Source organism: Vigna umbellata, chromosome 5 (assembly GCF_029865625.1).
Source record: "Vigna umbellata cultivar VRB3 chromosome 5, Vumbellata_1.0, whole genome shotgun sequence".
In the NCBI taxonomy this organism is placed as follows: Eukaryota; Viridiplantae; Streptophyta; class Magnoliopsida; order Fabales; family Fabaceae; genus Vigna; species Vigna umbellata.
Window position 1 is genome coordinate 67,533,247 of NC_142169.1, and position 18,698 is coordinate 67,551,944.

At 31.5% G+C, this 18,698-nt stretch overlaps 2 protein-coding genes and 1 long non-coding RNA gene across 5 annotated transcripts; 1 reads left to right on the plus strand and 2 right to left on the minus strand.

Annotated features, from left to right (window-relative positions):
- Positions 1–859: 859 nt before the first annotated feature.
- Positions 860–4,598, plus strand: LOC148198835 (uncharacterized). 2 transcript variants are annotated; one of them, XR_015786958.1, is made up of 4 exons: positions 860–1,135; positions 3,774–4,029; positions 4,163–4,264; positions 4,455–4,593. It is a non-coding gene; the product is annotated as an uncharacterized LOC148198835 (long non-coding RNA). The 2 variants fall into 2 exon arrangements; XR_015786957.1 differs by having other exon boundaries at positions 868–1,135; positions 4,460–4,598.
- LOC124841014 (uncharacterized) lies at positions 1,825–6,044 on the minus strand. Of its 2 annotated transcripts, none has more exons than XM_047317178.2 (5): positions 5,625–6,044; positions 4,110–5,284; positions 3,016–4,008; positions 2,826–2,927; positions 1,825–2,407 (listed from the first exon to the last, which is right to left on the minus strand). In XM_047317178.2, the coding sequence occupies exons 2-4, from the start codon at positions 5,151–5,153 to the stop codon at positions 2,898–2,900; spliced, it is 2,067 nt and encodes a 688-aa protein (XP_047173134.2). In that variant the 5' UTR covers positions 5,154–5,284; positions 5,625–6,044; the 3' UTR covers positions 1,825–2,407; positions 2,826–2,897. The 2 variants fall into 2 exon arrangements, with proteins under 2 accessions (XP_047173134.2, XP_047173135.2); XM_047317179.2 differs by lacking the exon at positions 5,625–6,044 and adding an exon at positions 5,403–5,615.
- Positions 6,045–12,836: 6,792 nt separating this feature from the next.
- LOC124841015 (cysteine protease XCP1-like) lies at positions 12,837–14,974 on the minus strand. Its single transcript, XM_047317180.2, has 5 exons — positions 14,461–14,974; positions 14,036–14,268; positions 13,822–13,959; positions 13,197–13,727; positions 12,837–13,102 (listed from the first exon to the last, which is right to left on the minus strand). The coding sequence occupies exons 1-5, from the start codon at positions 14,933–14,935 to the stop codon at positions 12,965–12,967; spliced, it is 1,515 nt and encodes a 504-aa protein (XP_047173136.1). The 5' UTR covers positions 14,936–14,974; the 3' UTR covers positions 12,837–12,964.
- Between the last annotated feature and the right edge of the window lie 3,724 nt (positions 14,975–18,698).

Sequence of the window (18,698 nt, forward strand, 5' to 3'; positions counted from 1 at the left end):
GCCGCGGTTCAAGAACCGCGACGTATAGTGAAAATCAACCGCGGTAAAAGCCCCTCGCTGCACTAGTGTTAGAGTGTGAAGCTGCATCAAAAAAGGATGGAACAAACAGTAAGAATATGATGCTTTAACTTTTTATCTTTAAAAATAAATTATTTAAATCTTTTATGTTTTTATAATGCTTTAAAATGTTAATTTCACTATAATTTAATTCCATTAACAAATTAACCCTCTCCATTTTATTTCTTATCTTTTTCCAAATTGACTTTATGAAACTAATATTCTATTTCCTTGTATTTGGGATTGTTGAGAATTTAAATCTAAGTTTTAAGGTGTACACAGGTAAAAAAAAGTTGAATAATTAATATATATATATATATATATATATATATATATATATATAAACAAAAACTGATGCATTTCTTATTTTAAGATTTTGAATTAAAAATAATATTTATTTTTTTATATTTTATTCAATTTTTTTATTGTTGTTAAATTTTCCTTAAATCTCCTCATAAGGAGCCATTAAATTTCAAACTACAACTTTTAAAGGTGGCTCTTTTGGATAAGCAGGTGGAGAACAGCATGAGGCCGGAATGTCTTGGGCTGGCAGAAATAGTAAACCTCATCATCTTCACTACCATACCCATTATCTCTCATGTCTACATCTTAAGTTCTCAACCATATCACATTTCACATTAATTACCTGGCGCAGAATTACTCAATTTTAATTTTTGTTCTCTTACCAGAATCACTCATATCACATTTCACATTACCACATGTGGACTCAATTCTTTCTTCTTCTTTTTTAATCAATTCTTATCATCCTGTTTTTTGGACCAACCACGTGTGACTAATGTAGGGTAGATGTTTCACTCATATTCATTACTATTATTAATATGTAGCATTCCAAGATGTCTGTCCCCAATTCAAATTCAAATCCAACCTCAACAACCTATTCTTCACGGCTTCATTATTCTCAAAAATCATTGAGCTATCTGGAAGAACTTCTCAAGTTCATTTGCAGAGAAGGAGCTGGAGCTTGAAATTTTGAATAGAGGTCAAATTTTAATGAGGAAATATCAGAACTTTTTTCCCCTGTTTGGAAAAAGTTAGACTCCACTGCAATTGATCAAAGGTTTTACTTTCTTACTTTCATGATAGATTTGGTGACAGTGAATTACACTTTAACTGCTAAGGGCATGATTAAATTGTTATATTCAAAGTTGGATTTAGGGCACATCCACAAAAATGTTTAAATGAGATTACAATTAGATTAAATTAAATCTTGAAATTTGATTGACCATATAAACGACACTATAACACCATATATACTAACGTGGCGGAAATTCTTACTTTGCCATATGTATGCAACAGTAACAACACAAGCATCTGTGACTACTTGCAATGGAAAGTGACCCAGTCCTATTGAACCAATAGGATTGATTAGACGTATGCCAAAACCTTTGTTCAATGTTAAAATACGGTTGGTGTAATTGTTCAAGAATAATTGGATATCAGGGGTAGCTTTTTTAGATTCTTTAATAAAATAAAATAAAATAAAAAGTATTTAAAAAATTTAACAGAAACCACTCTTGCGTGTTCGTACATCATTTTACAAGATACCTTGTTTTTACTCTGTCCCTTCTCATGTAATTTCGGAATGTCCGTGTATGTCAGGTTACTACTGAATATCAAGCCAAAACTGTAAGGACAAACATTAGGATAGTGATAGATAAAAAAGACACTGACTCATCCATCTTTCGAATGATTATGCTTCCGAAGTAACTCTAATCAATAAATATATGTGGCAGTGAAAACCTGAACTATGTTAAACGGTTCAAATTTCATAGTATCTATATAGTTCACAATTTACATAAATACATCAATGTTGCAATTGATTAAAATATCTTTGTCCTGTTGCCGTGCCAGATTGGCAAACAGCATTACATAAGAAATAATCCAAACAAAAAGGAAAGTCTGAAATTTATCTCAATCCAGAATTCTTCTGATGTACATACTTGTCCTCAAAGTACTGAGGAATGCGAAACTAAAATATTTGAAGGATTCTTTTCTATGAGTATTAAGAAGGAAAAGATCACTAGATCATGGATAATAGTAATCACTTGTGCCAGTTAACATAAAAAATAAATGCTGATACCATGAGGATCATTTCCTCGGATCCAGCGGAAAAAAGTTGCAAAGACTAAACCAACATGAAGAAAGACAGACACACAGTAGTAGCCGATATACACTTCTGTTGGGCAGGTTAGGAAATCTTGATTCCACCGAAAGCGCCACTAATGCAGAAGAGGCTTTACTTTTATTGATCACAAAAAATGACTTTGATTTCTCTCTAATCAATACAGTATCACCAAAATCAACAGGGTGCAGGACTTCAAGCCAACAGCTGGAAATAAAATTCAATAGAAAGGAAAAAAATTAACAATAAAGACAGGATAACTTATAGAAAGTAAAAAAGAGAACTGATGTTTGGGTCTTCGGCATTGTGTTTACATTGTTTCTAGTCCTGTAAATGAAACCTACACCAGTTCTTGACTTTAGTAATTTATATTTGGTTCAACCAAGAACTAAACATAATCTTTCAAAAATTGATGCGAATAATGTACTCTTTTTGAGGGATTGATGTAAATATAAAGAGTGAAATTAAAAGCTTGACGTGATCAATTAACCTAAAGAAGTTCGAAGGTCTAAGCTGAAGTAAATCCACCCTTTTGGGATGAAAACATTGACCTAGGTGAAAATCTAAAACACCCCAAATGTTTAACTAACGCTGTAATGCCATACATAAGGTGAGAACATCATACCACAAGCATAGCTGAAAAATCAGGGCGCCTAGAGCTTGAACTATAACATGATAATGAGTTTCATGTCAAAGTTTAGTTCTTAGATTTATGCGTCGGAAGTTCCTGCAGAGAAAGTTAAATGTGAACTTTTCATCTTTGCGCTGCCAGAGTTGAGGTAAACAAATTTGGTCAAAATGATTTACAAAGTTACCTGAGAATAGCGTACATGATCGTGATGCAAATTTGAAGTTTTCACTATTGTTTCCCACTTGAGATTACCAGATGTTGCATTAGAATCATCCCTCTTAGCTTGGGATTGAGTACCTTGACTCGAGTGCAGGAAAGAATTCTTCACAGAAACTAAAGGCAGGGCACGCCAAAGCCAGGACTCGGAAGGTGATTTTGGTAATGGTGGGGGAAGAGGAGACACGACAGAATCAGAACTATGCTTTCCTGAATCATTAACTAAAACAATTTGCTGGCCATTGATCTTTGAATCTTCAACTAATGTCCCTTGCCAAAGTGGCAAGGACTCGGGTTCTTGGTTAATATTTTCATCAGTTGTCAATCCTTCAGTTTTTCCTTCTTTGGGTGTAAGATTCAAAATTCTATACAAACTCGGTGGAATGGAATCTAAAGAGTTTAACACTTCGGTATCAAACGTGACCTTTTCTTCCACAGCATATTGTACTTGTTTTATATCTCCAGAAGATCCTATGGAGGAATTACTTTCTTTCCCCCTTCTTCTCTCTAAGTCTGCAACCACGGTATCTACCCTCCGTTTGTTATCCAAAGAACTTACATTTGAAGATGGTAAATTCGCTGTGCTGACTGTATCTATGTACAATGTCTTTTCAAGTGTGAGACTACCTGAATAGGAAGTTTTTTTGTTTCCTAGGGACTGCACATCTTGAACATTTCCAAGCACACCGCTGTGGAATTTAACCTTGCCAAACTTGTAATTTTCAGCTTCTCTAGAATCACCAAGCAACTTGACGCCACGAAAGGGAGATTGAGGTCTTCGAGAGGGAGATATACCAGTAGCAGCTGCTCTTGAGCGACGGAAGGGAGAGAGTCTACCTGGAAGTAATTCACCAGAATAGGTAAATCTATTTGATTCACTAGCCAATTTCTTTTTACCCTCTTGCTTGTCAGGTGACGGTGCCCTGGAGCTTGATTTGTTCCTGTGAATTGCATCCCAAGCCTGCAGAAAATATTCATGATTGTAAGTAAATATGTCAAAAAAAAACACTTGAGCTTGCTGATTCAGGGTTGAAGGGTGAAAAATTGGTCCATTTTTCTCACCTTCTTTACAGCTGGAATTGGGCTAAAAGATCTAATATGAGAAGTTTTGTTAGGTTTCACAACCTCACTGGCTGGAGGCAAGGAAACCTGATTTTTCATTTTCATCGCAGCCACAGGATTCATTAAGCACAATGAATTCCTGATATGTAATTGAGGTAACAACCCACAGCCTTTAGCTGCAATATTAGAAGAGTTGTCATATTCGTTACCATCACCTTCGTCTTCACTTTCTTCCTCTTGATCTTGGCCAGTGTATGGTATAATAGCAGTGCTGTGCTTATTAGACAATTGCTTCTTTTCCTCGCGAATCAATTTGCTAATATCTCTAGGTTGTTGTTCTACTAGTACAGATTGCTTTTTTGAAGAATATTGAGAAGGCTGTAGAGTCATAGCCTTTGCAGCAGGCAAGAATCGGCTCATCATGAAGTCTATAGTTTGTTGATCTGTGGAAAAGGTTCCAGACTTGTTTGCGCCCATACTCTCTAACCCGCTTACACCACTCACACTACAGTTCATAGAGAATGATTCTGTATGCGACAGTGTTTCAAGAGCATCTGAAAAGGCATCATTGTCATCATCCTCATCATACTTCACATTGGACCTTCTGTTCTCAACTATTTTCTCTGTCTTCTCTGTTTTTCTCTCTTTCTCAGTGTCTACTTTTGCCACACTGACGTTGAACGACTTGGACTTATTTGAGGACTTGAATTTATTCGCAGCTTTATTTTCCCTTTCCGATGGTTGTTTGGTAGCATTGTTTGAATTTCCTGGAGGAAGCCTTGGGCTTGGAGTGATTGAAGTGGCCTTGGGAGGATGAGGCTCAGATCCACCATTGCCCTTGCGTCTTCCAGGGATATGCTCCCAATTGAAAGGAACTGCAACTGGTTTTGTTACCTGATCCAAGGTCGTGTCTGATTTGTGGTATGGAAGACTGTGACGTTTCTCTAGAATCTTTTTCCTTGCTTCCGTCAAGGACGGTGATGTGGCAGAAGCACGTCTCACAGACATGAGAGGGGCATTAATATTCAATTTCCTTTCAGCCATTTTGTTCCAAAATTGAACAACAGTTCAGACCCTCTCGATCACAAGTTCACGATTCAGGACGAATATCATACACTAATCTTCAACACAGACCAAAACGATTAGATAATAAACCTCCTGGCAATCATGAAAACCTGAAAACAAGTCACAGATACCGATTGCGATCAGTTTAGAATAAGTATACACACTTCAACTCAACAGGACTTAAAATGAGAAAAGAGAACCGTCACACACACACACACACACGATTACAGGAAAATTCAGATGGAAGACAAGAGATCACGAAAAGGCCCATTTTGTCTCCTCTATGATCCAAACAGTTAATAATTGCAGAAACAATAGTATCATAATGAATGAATTTAACGGCGCAAGAACAGCGGGAAGTTCCTTTATCCGTCAAATTTAATGACCCTAATAATAGTACTGAAAAGAGAAAATAATTAAGTTAAAGTGACAACAAACTAAAGAAGAAACCTCTTCAACAAGATAGTGGATATGGTGACAGAAGCAACCAAAAAAAGGAAGTAGTGGTTTCCCTTCAGCACTACTCGGCAAGTAGGATAAGGTTTTGTGAAGATGGCGATGCAGAAAGTGAGAAAATAGTGAAAGGGGGAAGGAGTGAGAATGAGGAGGTGAGAAAGATGAAAGGCAATAATAGTGGTTGGTTGCAAAATTGTGGAAATGGTGAAATGAGTAGGACGTAAGAGAAATCAGAGAAGATTGAAGGTGATAGATAGAGACACGAGCTTTTAGTATTTCTTCTATTGCTTTTGTTTCATAGTATTTCATCAGTTAACGGTGTGTCTGTGTCTGACCCGTGAAACATTAGCGAAAATAGTGGATAGTTATTGACTCAACTCCCAAATGACTTGTTAATACCCATCGATTGCTTCAATATCTGTAGAATCCTCGTATCTGTATATGGCTTTTTTACTTTAATCGAAGTGACTAATTTCACAGTGCACATTTTGCCATGGCAATGGGAAAGTTTAAATGAAAAGTGATGGGTCACGGATGCATGGCGAAGAACAGTTAGCAGTAAGAAGAAAGAGTGGTAACTCTAATAAAGTAGGTTGTGGACCGACCATATTTAAAGTAGACAACTCCTCCCTGTGAGTGTCTGAGTCCACGTTCCTTTTAATCATTATATCAGTTTCAATCATTTCGTTTTTCGCCCTAACAACATCTTCCTCTTCCCCATCACAACCCAAGCACCGATCAAATCAGTACTGTAACTAAGTTCTTTCCCTATTAAAACTCAAAAACATAAAGCGACAGCCTAGTTTTATCTTATTCATTTTTTAACTTTCTCTGTGCTAGTAACTGAATGTAAAATATTTTCATGAATTGCAGGTGTCAGACTTTGATATCAATTTGAGGCTGAAACAGTGAATGGTTGTAGTGTAAGAAAAATTTAATGCAATGAAATGTTGAAGTAAATTGATGCGTAATTATGTGAACACATTTATCAATTATCATAATGCTGAGAAATCTTAAATTAACCAAAGTAATATATTGTTCTCTGTTCAGTGGAAACGCATGGGTTGGGGTTGATCTTACAATCACATGACGGCCATTGAAAGGTTAGGCGATTTTCTGTTTTCTTAAAGGGTAGGATAGTAAATATACAATTAAAATCAATGGTTTTTTTCATTGCAATCAAATTGTTTCTCTAAAAAAATGTAAAAAAAAATATATAATGCATTCTTTGGTCTTTGATGGTTTTTCCCGTGTTGATTTTGTTTTTCAATATACCCCGGTTTTAGTACGATATGAAAGAATTGATAAGTTAATCTCATGAAAATCCTGCATAAACTACCAGCAGAATTCTTGATTGAATCTGTGGTTTTAGTACAAGATGAAAGAATGAGTTGCGGGGTATAGTATGAGAAGGTAACACGTTGACTTATAGTAACGTAAAGTCGATGGAATATTTACACCCCGAAATTCCAGAATGGGGTGTAAGTAGCAGAGTGTGTGAAATTAAATCCCTCACCATTGACTATAGTAGAGGCATTTATTATAAAGAAAAAGAAAAGAGTGGTGAGAGTCCTTAGATCACGGGACACAGATTGGGTTGTAACATGAATATGTTAGAAAAAGGGTTCTTGCGTCCCACGAAGATGGGGTCATTTTAGGGTTTCTGTCTGCCATTCTTGACTTAGCACGTGCCTCACGCCTCTCTTTCTTCTTTAATCCAACCACTTTCCCCTTTTTAATCAAAATAAGGCAGTCAAGAAAACGATTGACTCATCCATGTGCAGTCCACCACACATGCCAAACATTTTAAATTCTACAATGCACACATTCTGGAATTTAAATCCAATTATGTCCCTAATTACCGCTTAATTACCTTCTTATTCTACATTTCCTTCAATTCCACTATTTCAAATACTGTTCACTGCAATATGTCTCTGTCAATTTTACACCTCACGTTTAAAGCACGTATATTAATCTCCAATTCTTAATTAAATTTACTTATTTTTTTTATATTGAAGTTATTTTAAAAATGGTATTAAATAATAAAATGTGGTTTAAATTTCTGTTGAAGTAAGAGTTCGCATTTATATTGATTGTCCATAGATATATTACTTCTCATGAACAGAATTTCGTAAGAAAAAAAAGTTGAATTTTGTCAAATATATTAATGACAACTTTAATTCTGTTAAGTATATTTATGACACTGTTTAAACATGTCAAATTTCCGTTGGGCGAGTTGCAAAATACATTAACTACAATATCTAACCATTCAATTTTTGTTGGCTGTCTTTCATTAATAAGTTGACAATTAGTACAATCGTAACTTACGGCTAAGACTTTTAATAAGATGCGAAATTTTGAGTTTAATTTTTCGTTATTCTAAACTTATGTAGCAAGATGCCGATAATGCCCTGACAATTACAGACTAATTTAGCAACCATAGAGAGAATTATCCATTCAGAAGAAATAAGAAATTAAGCTCCCTCAAATATCAAATCAATGTTGGCTGAAAATTATTAAATATTTTTATATATTTTATTAATAATTTTATTTTGCTTTATTATACGATGGTAAGCCAACCACCACGTGAGATGTAAAAGGGGCAGTTTTTTTTGGGTTAATTTGATTATTATTTTTGTTTCAGGTTTTGAACAAAAATAATTAGAATTTATTCATTTACTATATTTATTTTAAAAAATAAATTAATTAATTTAAGATCTTCTTTCATTTTAAGATTTGTTTGTGTAAATCACTTGTTAGGTATAATTTAATTAAACTTTGTGTGTTTTACACCTTTAATAATCAAGATTAAGATTTTCTTTTGCACCTTTAATAATCAAGATTAAGATTTTCTTTTACTTATATTCCTTTGTTTATTTTCAATCTTCCTTTTTTTATTATGAAAATTATTTTTGAATTTATGATGAATAATTTATATTGTGATCTCATATTTTTTTTAATGTTTTAGCATTTTAAAATTTAATTTAGGCATAAATGCTAAAAGGACAAGTTTAAAGAAATAACTAGTAAACAAAAATAAGGATTCAGATAAAATAAAAACAATAATGGCATGAGATGATTGAATTTCTTTTTATTAATTGTGCAATCAAATTAAGTTTAAAATTAAAAGTAAGACATATAATTGAAAGGATTAACTATTAAAAAAAATTCAATATATAATTTAATGAATGTGATTCAAAGTGGATGACTCTTAAAACTATTGTTTCAACAAAAATATTTTGTAGAAAATACTCTGAATCACAAATAGCTATTAAAACATATTTTCACCAAAGGCTGGAAAGTTAAATTTATATCATTCGGATAGGTTTGGTATCCTATATATTAAGAAAATAATAAGGAGGCATACAATTAAGGAGGATAGTTTTTTAAAGTCTAAACATTAACAAATAAATAACAGTCAGTAAAAAATAAAAATATTTTTCACTTTATATTAATATGAAATTAAAATCTACAAAACACAGACAATAAATAGATATATAAACTTGAAAATAGTTAAAACATTTTTTCAGCCAAATGGCTCCATGAGCACCTCCATAAAATAAGTTTAACTCTTTCCAACTACACAAAAAAATGGAAGCATGTAAAAGTAAAATCATATTCTAGCAGAAGAAAAAAACACGCGTTAGGCCTCACTGAACTTTGAAGAAATTTCCTTCCGTCCTTCTGAAAGTGTTTCTAGCATTATAGAGAAACCTATGAATGAGTGTTGGATATAAAAATACGAAATCAAAATATTTTATACACTATTTGAGCATAAATTTAGGAAATCTTGCTCTTTAGTCAAAAAGCTAAAGTGTGTGATTTTCTCCATATTTAATATGTGCAGGTCTAATGTTGACAAGCTTGGGAGAATCCTTAGCTAATGTTCTTTCTTTGCAACAATTAACAAATACAAATTCAATAACTTAATCAAAAACAAGTTTTAAGATTGTGGATAGTGGGAAAGAGTCATAATTTTTTTCGGTTCTGATTTAGGAAGATTGAAATATTGCAGAAGCAACAGTTAACATGAAAAATTGGTGCAATTTGTAGAGACTAACAGAGAATGCATTGTACAACATGGTGGGTCGTGTTTCGTTTATTGATTGAGAAACAACTGTCTGGGAAGAATAAAAGAGAAATTGTGAAAAAAACTATGAGAAAAAGTATTTTGACATCACCTTTTCTAAATAACATTTACTACATAACTATTTTTTCTAATAAAATATTATATTATAATAAAATATTAATGTACAGGGATATAGAGGAATGGAAAAAGGAAGATACAGTAATCAGTGCCATATAGTATGTATCCTTACTATTTACTTTTTATATGTAAAAAAAAAAACTAAAAGAGAATATAAGACTTGGTGAGAAAACCAAATGGGCTGGCCCATAATTCCAATAATCAATATAACTTTTGTTTGAGGTTCACTCCCTACATCACCCACTTTGTTTCCTGCACCACCACATTTTTTAAATTCCAAAACTATTCTTTATATTTAAAAATATTTTACACTTCACCTCTTTTCTTCAACGGATGTTAACATCCGTTGAAAAAAAAAAATTTCAACGGATGTGGCACATTCGTTGAACTTTTTTTTTTTAAATTTAGTTTTTTAATTTATTGTATTTTAAATTAATATATAAATATTATTTAATTTTTTAAAAATTATTACTTAATTATTTATAAATTAATTTTATTTTATTTAATAAAATAATTATTATTAATTTAATTTATGTATTATTATTTAAATAATAATTAAAATATTTTTTATAAATATATTAAAACGGATGTGCCACATCTGTTAACGGATGTGGCGGCATCCGTTGAATTTTTTTTTTTTAGATTTTAGTTTTTAATTTTTTGTATTTTAAATTAATATATAAATATTATTTAATTATTTTAAAATTTTTACTTAATTATTTATAAATTAATTTTATTTTATTTAATAAAATAATTATTATTAATTTTAATTTATGTATTATTATTTAAATAATAATTAAAATTTTTGTTATAAATTTACTAAACGGATGTGTCACATCCGTTAACGGAGGTTGCGACATCCGTTGAATTAAATTTTTTTTTAGTTTTTTAATTTTTTATATTTTAAATTAAAATATAAATATTATTTAATTTTTTTAAAATTATTATTTAATTATTTATAAATTAATTTTATTTTATTTAATAAAATAATTATTATTAATTAAATTTATATATTATTATTTAAATAATAAATAAAATACTTTTTAAAAATCTATTAAACGGATGTGGCCACATCCGTTGAAGTTTTTTTTTTAATAAAAACAATAAACTAAAATATAAAATATGTAAACGGATGTCAACATCCGTTCATGGATGTCCACATCCGTTGAAGGTGAAACGGATGTTGATATCTGTTTTATAGAAGGACAAATTAGGTATGGGGTGGTGCAACGAGCGGTTGGTGTGGAGGGAGCAACTCTCCTTTTGTTTTTCTTTAATTTAAAATGTTTGTTTTTAATAACATAAAAACAAATTTCTTTTTAAAAGAGCTTTTAATTCATTTTTAGATAATTAGGAAAAAAAATATTAATTATAGCAAACAAACTTAAATAAAATAAAAGGAAATATAGCATTTCAAATTAGAGTTAAATATATACTTTTATCTGAAACTATTATAAAAAAATGTGTTCCATTTTTAAACTAAATTATAAAATATTAATATTATAATTTATAAAAGTCAATGTAAAACATTATTTTTAATAGAAGATACGTAGAGTGTATTTTAGAGATAAACGGAGTTTTACATTGAATTAAAATATAATCTCTACGCGTTATTGGTTGAAAATGATATTTAATAATTTCTCATGATAATTTGGGAAAAAACATATTTTTCTCTTTAAATTAATATTAGTATAGAAAAAAAGGAAAAAAGTATTTAAAAGTATTAATTTAAACTATTCATATTATATATGTAAATTAAAGATAAAAATGATAAAATTGAGTGTTCATTGTTATGTGTGTGTTCAAGAGTCTATTCTTTTTAGTTTTTAAAACTTTTTAGTTTTTTTAAAAATTATTGTCACCTTAAATTCAAATTTTTATTACACTGTTTCATGAGTTATATAATATAACGTGAGCACAATACTTTTAGTACGATGTTATCAAAGTTCTCATATCTATAGTTACTTTTTTAATTTTATTGGGGAGAAATGGTGAAAATAATGGTGAAAATAGTTGCCTATCTTATGAATCAACTCCCTTCTTGAGTGCTAAACCTTGAGACTTATCTATACAAATATAAAATTCTTATTGTTGATTCTTTATCTTTCAAATCTTGAAACACGAATCTTCAAGTTGTATTGATTATGTCCGAATTCCTAAAAATTAGCTAAATAAAAATGATCTATGTATAAAAACAAGGTATCTTTTGTTGGCTACGTCGATTTTACAAAAACAATTAGGTTTTGTGATCTTATAACTCAACATTACATGTAACTCTTGATGCATCTTTCTATGAATCTGAACCTTAATGGTATTCAACGGAAATTCTCTTCATGGAGAAAGTCATAATGAAAATGATATGTGAAAGGAAAAGGACAAAGAAATTGAAATAATTGAATAAATTTTTTGATCAAAGAACTGAAAGAGGTTATGAGAATTTTAACAAAGTTAAGGTCATTTTTTGGCATCTCTAGAAAATGTGTCAAGTGCAAATATTAATCATAGCCTATGCCCTTGAAGTTGCCCAACCAATGTCACCAATCGTGGAATCAACAACAAATGACCTTCTATAGCTAATCTCCAATTCTATTTTGGGACAATTATCATCAAACACACATTCATATAGCACAGAGATCAAATTAGAAAATTTTCAAAGATTAAATTGTTTTTCCTAGTAATCATTTTTGTCATATGCACTTATAGTTAATTAATAGTTTATCCATTGTATCTATATCCTAGTAGTTTGCAAGATGCATTGACTTATCTAAAGTTAAAAAAATGGCATGTATGAATAATTGGAGACCCTACAATAAAATGCCATTTGGGAACTTTTCCTGTTGCCTAAAGAAAAATATAGTTGGATGTAGATAAGTATTCATAGTAAAACTCAACTAACTTACGATAATACTTATCCATATAACAAATGAAAGCATTTGAAGCATATTTTGTTGTTGATTTGAGACGATGATTTGAGACGAACGACACGTGGGAACTTAATATATGTGCTTCAAATATAATATTTTATTAAGTAAAGTAATTATATAATGGACATATTTAATGAATGGCGGTGTTAACATATTATTTTTCTTGAGCAAATCCAAACACAAAAAGAGGGAAAGAAGTAAATTCAAAGCATTGCGGCGAAAACATTCCTCATCCGAAGGGGTTGAAATGTGTTTTCTGTTTGTTCTAATTTAGTCCATGGTAACTTGTGACTTCCAAACTTCTTCTTCTTTGCAGCAACTCCGATCAAATCTCCGTGGTGCTACATAACACAAATTTACGAGTATATTCAGAAATTTGAAAACTCTTGATTGCATTCAGAAAGAGTGCTAGAACATAGATATGATATCTCATACCTTGAGACAGAGTCCGTGTTCAGTAACACATATGGGGAAATCACTGGGACAGCAATACTCGGTTCCACGGCAACACACACCATTCTCATATTCACAGCAACCATAAACGAAGCAGAAATCAAAAAGCCTATGAAGGCAACAACATGTCTCATGAGCTGAACAATATGAGAAATCTCCACATCTGACCGGTGGAGGTGGTGGAGGTGGTGGTGGTGGTGGAGGTGGCGGCGGAGGTGGCGGCGGAGGTGGTAGTGGTTGCGGTGGCGATGGTGAAGTCGGTGATGGAGGGCTACTTGGGGATGGAGCAGTAGGGTCTTTGGTAGGGTAAGAGGCCATGTAATTGATTGCACACACTCCGTATTTTAAGTGAGTATTCCTTCTGATATAAATGTACCCTTCCATTCCCCATGAGGTTCCCCATGAATTCTTTACAATCCAGTAATCTTCATCATCCTCTGAGCCATAACCGACAATTAAAACGGCATGATTAATATCATCTGGATCACTTGAGCAATGTCCATCATAGATACCCTGTTCAAGAAAAGTGAAAATGACTAGTTTACGAATGCAAATTCCATTTTCTGGATTTTTCTTCTGCAATAGTGAAAGGTCAAATAACACTTACACCAGTGTATAGTTGGAAATCCCGTGAAGAACCATCTATAGCAACACTGATAGGTTGCTTCACTGTAGCACACAACAGGGAATTATCCGATTGTCCCACATCGGAGTAGCCATCAATGCTAACAACCTTTGTTTTCTCCTGAACAAAAAAAAAAACTGTAAATTAGATATTTAGAACAGCATGAGAAGGAAAATGCAGGGTTTAGGAAGAAGACCTTGGTGGCATTGCATCTACCCTCTACACCAGTGTATGGATATTCAGTTTCTGAGTCGATTCCACCATTGTGCATAACCCACTCAAAAGCATAGTCCATGTAGCCTCCATAACATCCATCATTAGTACTATCACAGTCCACAAGTTCCTGTTCTGAAAGGCTAACAAGGTCCCCTGTCGCAATTGCATTTATTCCTTCCATGGCTCCAGTAGAAGAGAATGCCCAACAACTACCTAAAATACAGTGAGAATTACTTTTACTATGTGCAAAAACGATGAGCAAAAAAAGAAGGGTTTTTACAGCAGTGAGTTTTGACAGCAGCAGGGTTTTTACATAATCACAACCATGATAGAACAATATATATAGATAATCATCAATGTTTCGAAATAAATCTATAGGTGTGTATAGACTGTATAGAAGCTTACCACAGTGTCCCTGGTCCTTGACACCAGTCACAACACCCTTCTTCCTCCAATCCAAAGTGTAAGGTGCATCTTCGCATGAATCATCCTTATTAGACAAGCCGTGTCTTTTGCCAAATGGCTTCTTTACCTTTGAAATAAACCTATGCTTGAACTCTTCATTGCTCATGTCAGCAAACCTGTTCAATCCTAGACTGTGCCCGTAAGGATAATTTCGCTTTGCATTCTTCTCTACGATGTATTTCAAGTTCCTCTTGAAATTCTCCAACCTTAACTTCGCTTCTTCAGGGTGTTCATAAAACTTTCGGTGCTCCTCCTTCCATCGTTGAAAGAGCTCCACCACCCCTTCCTCTGAAGGAAACTTATCAAGGTCGAGGGCCAATATGGAGTACTCACTAGGGAGACCATAGCACAGAAACGCCCATGAACCCCAGACAAGGAAGAGAAAAACCAGTTGAGTTTTGAGTTGGCAGCCCATTTTCTTCCTTGTTTATTTGATGATTTGATTCACCATCATCTTTGTATTCCATATATATACAACATTACCAATCTGCCAGTCAGCTTCTTGGTCCTTTGCACTTTTACTTCTTTGGCTTAGATAGAAAATCAGAAAGGTAAAAAAGAAAAGAAAAGAAGATCAAATAGCAGTGTAAAGTAAAGGGGTGATTTGGTAGTAATGTATGAATTAATTCCAGCACTGTCAACTTCACGTTTGTAATTGGTAATGAGTGTGAAATATTTGTTTTAGTAGTTGGATTTTTTTCTACCTAAAAAACTAGTGAAAATTTTTGGGATTGTACTAAGAAAAAAGGGTTGGGTAATCTAACATTCAAACGTGTACGTGTTGTGACTAGGCTATTAGACTGGTTGCTGAGGCATGGCACAAGCACATGGCATGGACGAGAGAGTCAAGCCGAGTGAACAGTGACTATCTTGCTTATACTACTACTTCCCCATACCCATGCCTTTTGTTCATATTAATTTACTATCAAATCTAGTGCATCTTTGTATTTACCTTAAATGTAACTGAAGAACTTTTTTCAAAAGTAAAATTAATATTTTTTTGTAAAGAAACGTTGCTTCTTCTTTTTTTTTAAAAAAAATTGAGTAAGATTTATCGGAACTGAAATATAAACATGTGCTCAATGATTTGCTTTTTTTTTCAATATCATATTATCTTATTTCTTCTTCTTTTTTTACTGTCAAAGTGATTATTTGAAACCACTCTAGAATTGATTTTAGAAAAATGATATTTTGACACGTTCAAAATTTCTTCAATTTATTTGAGAGCGCCTTCTTTATTTTTTATTCTTTTTTTTCTTTCTTAAAACTATAAATTTTTACTTTTTTTTATGATAATTTTATTTTTACTTTTTAATGACCATTTTATTTTTATAGTAGGTGTCAAAAATGAATATAAATGTGTATTACCTTATCCTTATTCTTGATTTTAATATTTTATAATGGAAACTTTTAGACAATAAAAGAAATTTAAAATATATTAAATAATGTAGAAACTTATATAAATATTTGGCAAAGGTATGAGGTAAGAGTTTATGAATTCGTGTTTTAGAATCAATGGTGTATTTTGAATGAGAAAATTCAATTATTTTAATAATAAAAATTTAAAGTATAAATAGAGTTTTTATAAATAAGTTTAATGATACTATATTACATCATCTTTCAAAAAAAATCCTTTTCTCTAGAGTTATTCCATCTTCCTAAATTTACTAATATTTCCTTTGTCTGTCAAAGACCGTTAGAGTAATCTTTTTGGCAAGATCTTCAATTTTGTCTGATTAATTTCTACAATAGAGTAAGTTAGTTTTTGTCTTTTTTTTTTCCTTAGTTTGTGCGTTTTTTGTGCATGTATATCATTCTAGTTTGCATTACTTGAGTCATCTTTAAAAGTATTTGCTTAGTAGTGGTCCTAATGGTGTTTCGTGATTGTGTTTATGTTGTTTATAAGGCATATAAGACTTCTTGTGTGGCTAAAGATGTTTTGATGATTTTATAATTGTTTGATTATCTGTCAGGTAAGAAAAACAAATTATGTTAATTTTAACTAATAGATAACTTGTAATTACTGGTTGTAGGCTTGTATGATAATTAGTTTGTGAAATTGAGTTGTTTGATCAATTATAACTTGTTGAATTGAAGTAGGAATTTTGAATCATCTTTAGTGATCCTAGGTTGAAATGTTGATATATTGTATGGTTGAGATTGTATTTGAGGTAAATTAAGTCATTAAATTATGTATTATCTAATGATTGGTTGATTTGACATTTATGGTTAGAGTTAAATTGATTTTTCAGGACTGGAATGACATAAATATGTATAATTATGTTATGAAGACTTGTTGGGCGAGTATGTACTCGTTGGGGGAAGTCAAAATCAAATAGCTACTGACTTTGTAGTCACTAAGCGAGACCAAATTCAAAGAGTCCACTGACTTGATAGTCATTGGGTGAGAATATACTCGTTGCTAACTTTTGGAAGAATTTAAATCTGTAATTTCTATTGGTATTCTCATTGAGCGAGCTATTTGGTCGTTGGGCGAGTGTGCTGTTAGACACTACTCACTGAGCGAGCAGATCTGGTGGTTAAGCGAGTATATTGTGAGACAGTATTCGTTGAACGAGCATATTTAGTGGTTGAGTGAACATATAATGATTTTAACTAAATTTGTGTATATATCTTATGATGTGTTTAATGTGTGTGATTATCTGAATGTTAAAACAATTATTGGTTTATAATATGATATGTAAGTGATTGGTACTGATCCAAGGAGGATTGGTGGTGGTTAAAGTAATGTGTGTATTAATATGTGAATTTTGTATTTGGTGTTATCTTACATATTAACATTCAATGTCAAGTAGATAAGGGTGAAATATGTGGTGAGAGGAGCAATAAATCTTAGTTTAGAGGTTTTACCGTGGTCAAGGATATTAAGGAACTGACTTTGTGTGTGATAGGATAAAATTCACTCATAATGAGTATATAGAGCAATAAAATTAATATCTTTGTCTATGTTTCTTCTTGTTTGCAATTATCATTTTTATAGTATAAACAAATTAATATTCTCCAATAGATTTAGTGTAGAACAAGAGTGGTACTGAAGTATAAACTTGGAATATTTATTTCATGTTATTTTTTAGAAACACTATTATATTTTTTAAATTAATGTAATATTACTCTTAGTCGTAATTTTTTTTATTTGAAATAACTATAATAACATTATCTATATATTTATTTGAGTTATCTATTTTTCCATATTAAACATATGATGTTTTCTTTAATAGTTGGATACATCAAAAATAAAATATTGTATATAATATATGTATAAATATAAGTCATTTTAATTTATATATATATATATATATATATATATATATATATATATATATATATATATATATATATATATATATATATATATGGTAAAACTACTCTATTAATCCTAATGGAATATAACAGAAAAACAACACGCACTGAAAAAGGAATCCTTACTTTAATATTTAACATTTAATAATCATTGCAAAAAGAATGTATGTAAAAAAACCAGTACTTCATGTACTATAAAAAAAACAAAACATTGCAATAAGAATGTACGTATGACCAGGCTGTAAAACAAGGTTCAAATTGAAACCTAATTTTCCTTCAACTTAAAGTTTTCCATAGTGATGGATATGGTAGTTGAGAATTAATATTTGTATTAAAGTAATTCCTAGCCAGTACTCTCCAAAGGTGGTATAGCAATACTGCATAAAGAATGCTCCCACTCTTCAGTTTTTTTTCACCAAGTTGCAGTTTTGTCTAACAAAATTCATGTTTTTGTAAGGGCTCAGACCAAAGTTGGGCTTCATTTTCTTCATGTACTTCTCATTTATTTTCTTGCACCTCGCGTTTTAAACTTTTTGACACCTTTCAAAATGTTATACAGGTTATATTAAAACACTTTGGTAATTACATTCCGGATAATCAATAAGAAGGTGAGAGATATTCCAGAATATATAGTATAAAATAATGTCAAAGATTATACATTTTATAGCATTGAATATCTTTCATATTAACTATTTTGACATATTGGAAAATTAAACTTTTCAAAAAAATCACCACTACTACAATTTCTGATAAAAACATTTCAAAATTAAATATATTCTGGACTGATATTTTTGCCATGTCAAAAAAGTTAAGGAAAAAATTGGAACTTTGAAAAATAGAGTGCAGGAAGGAAAAGG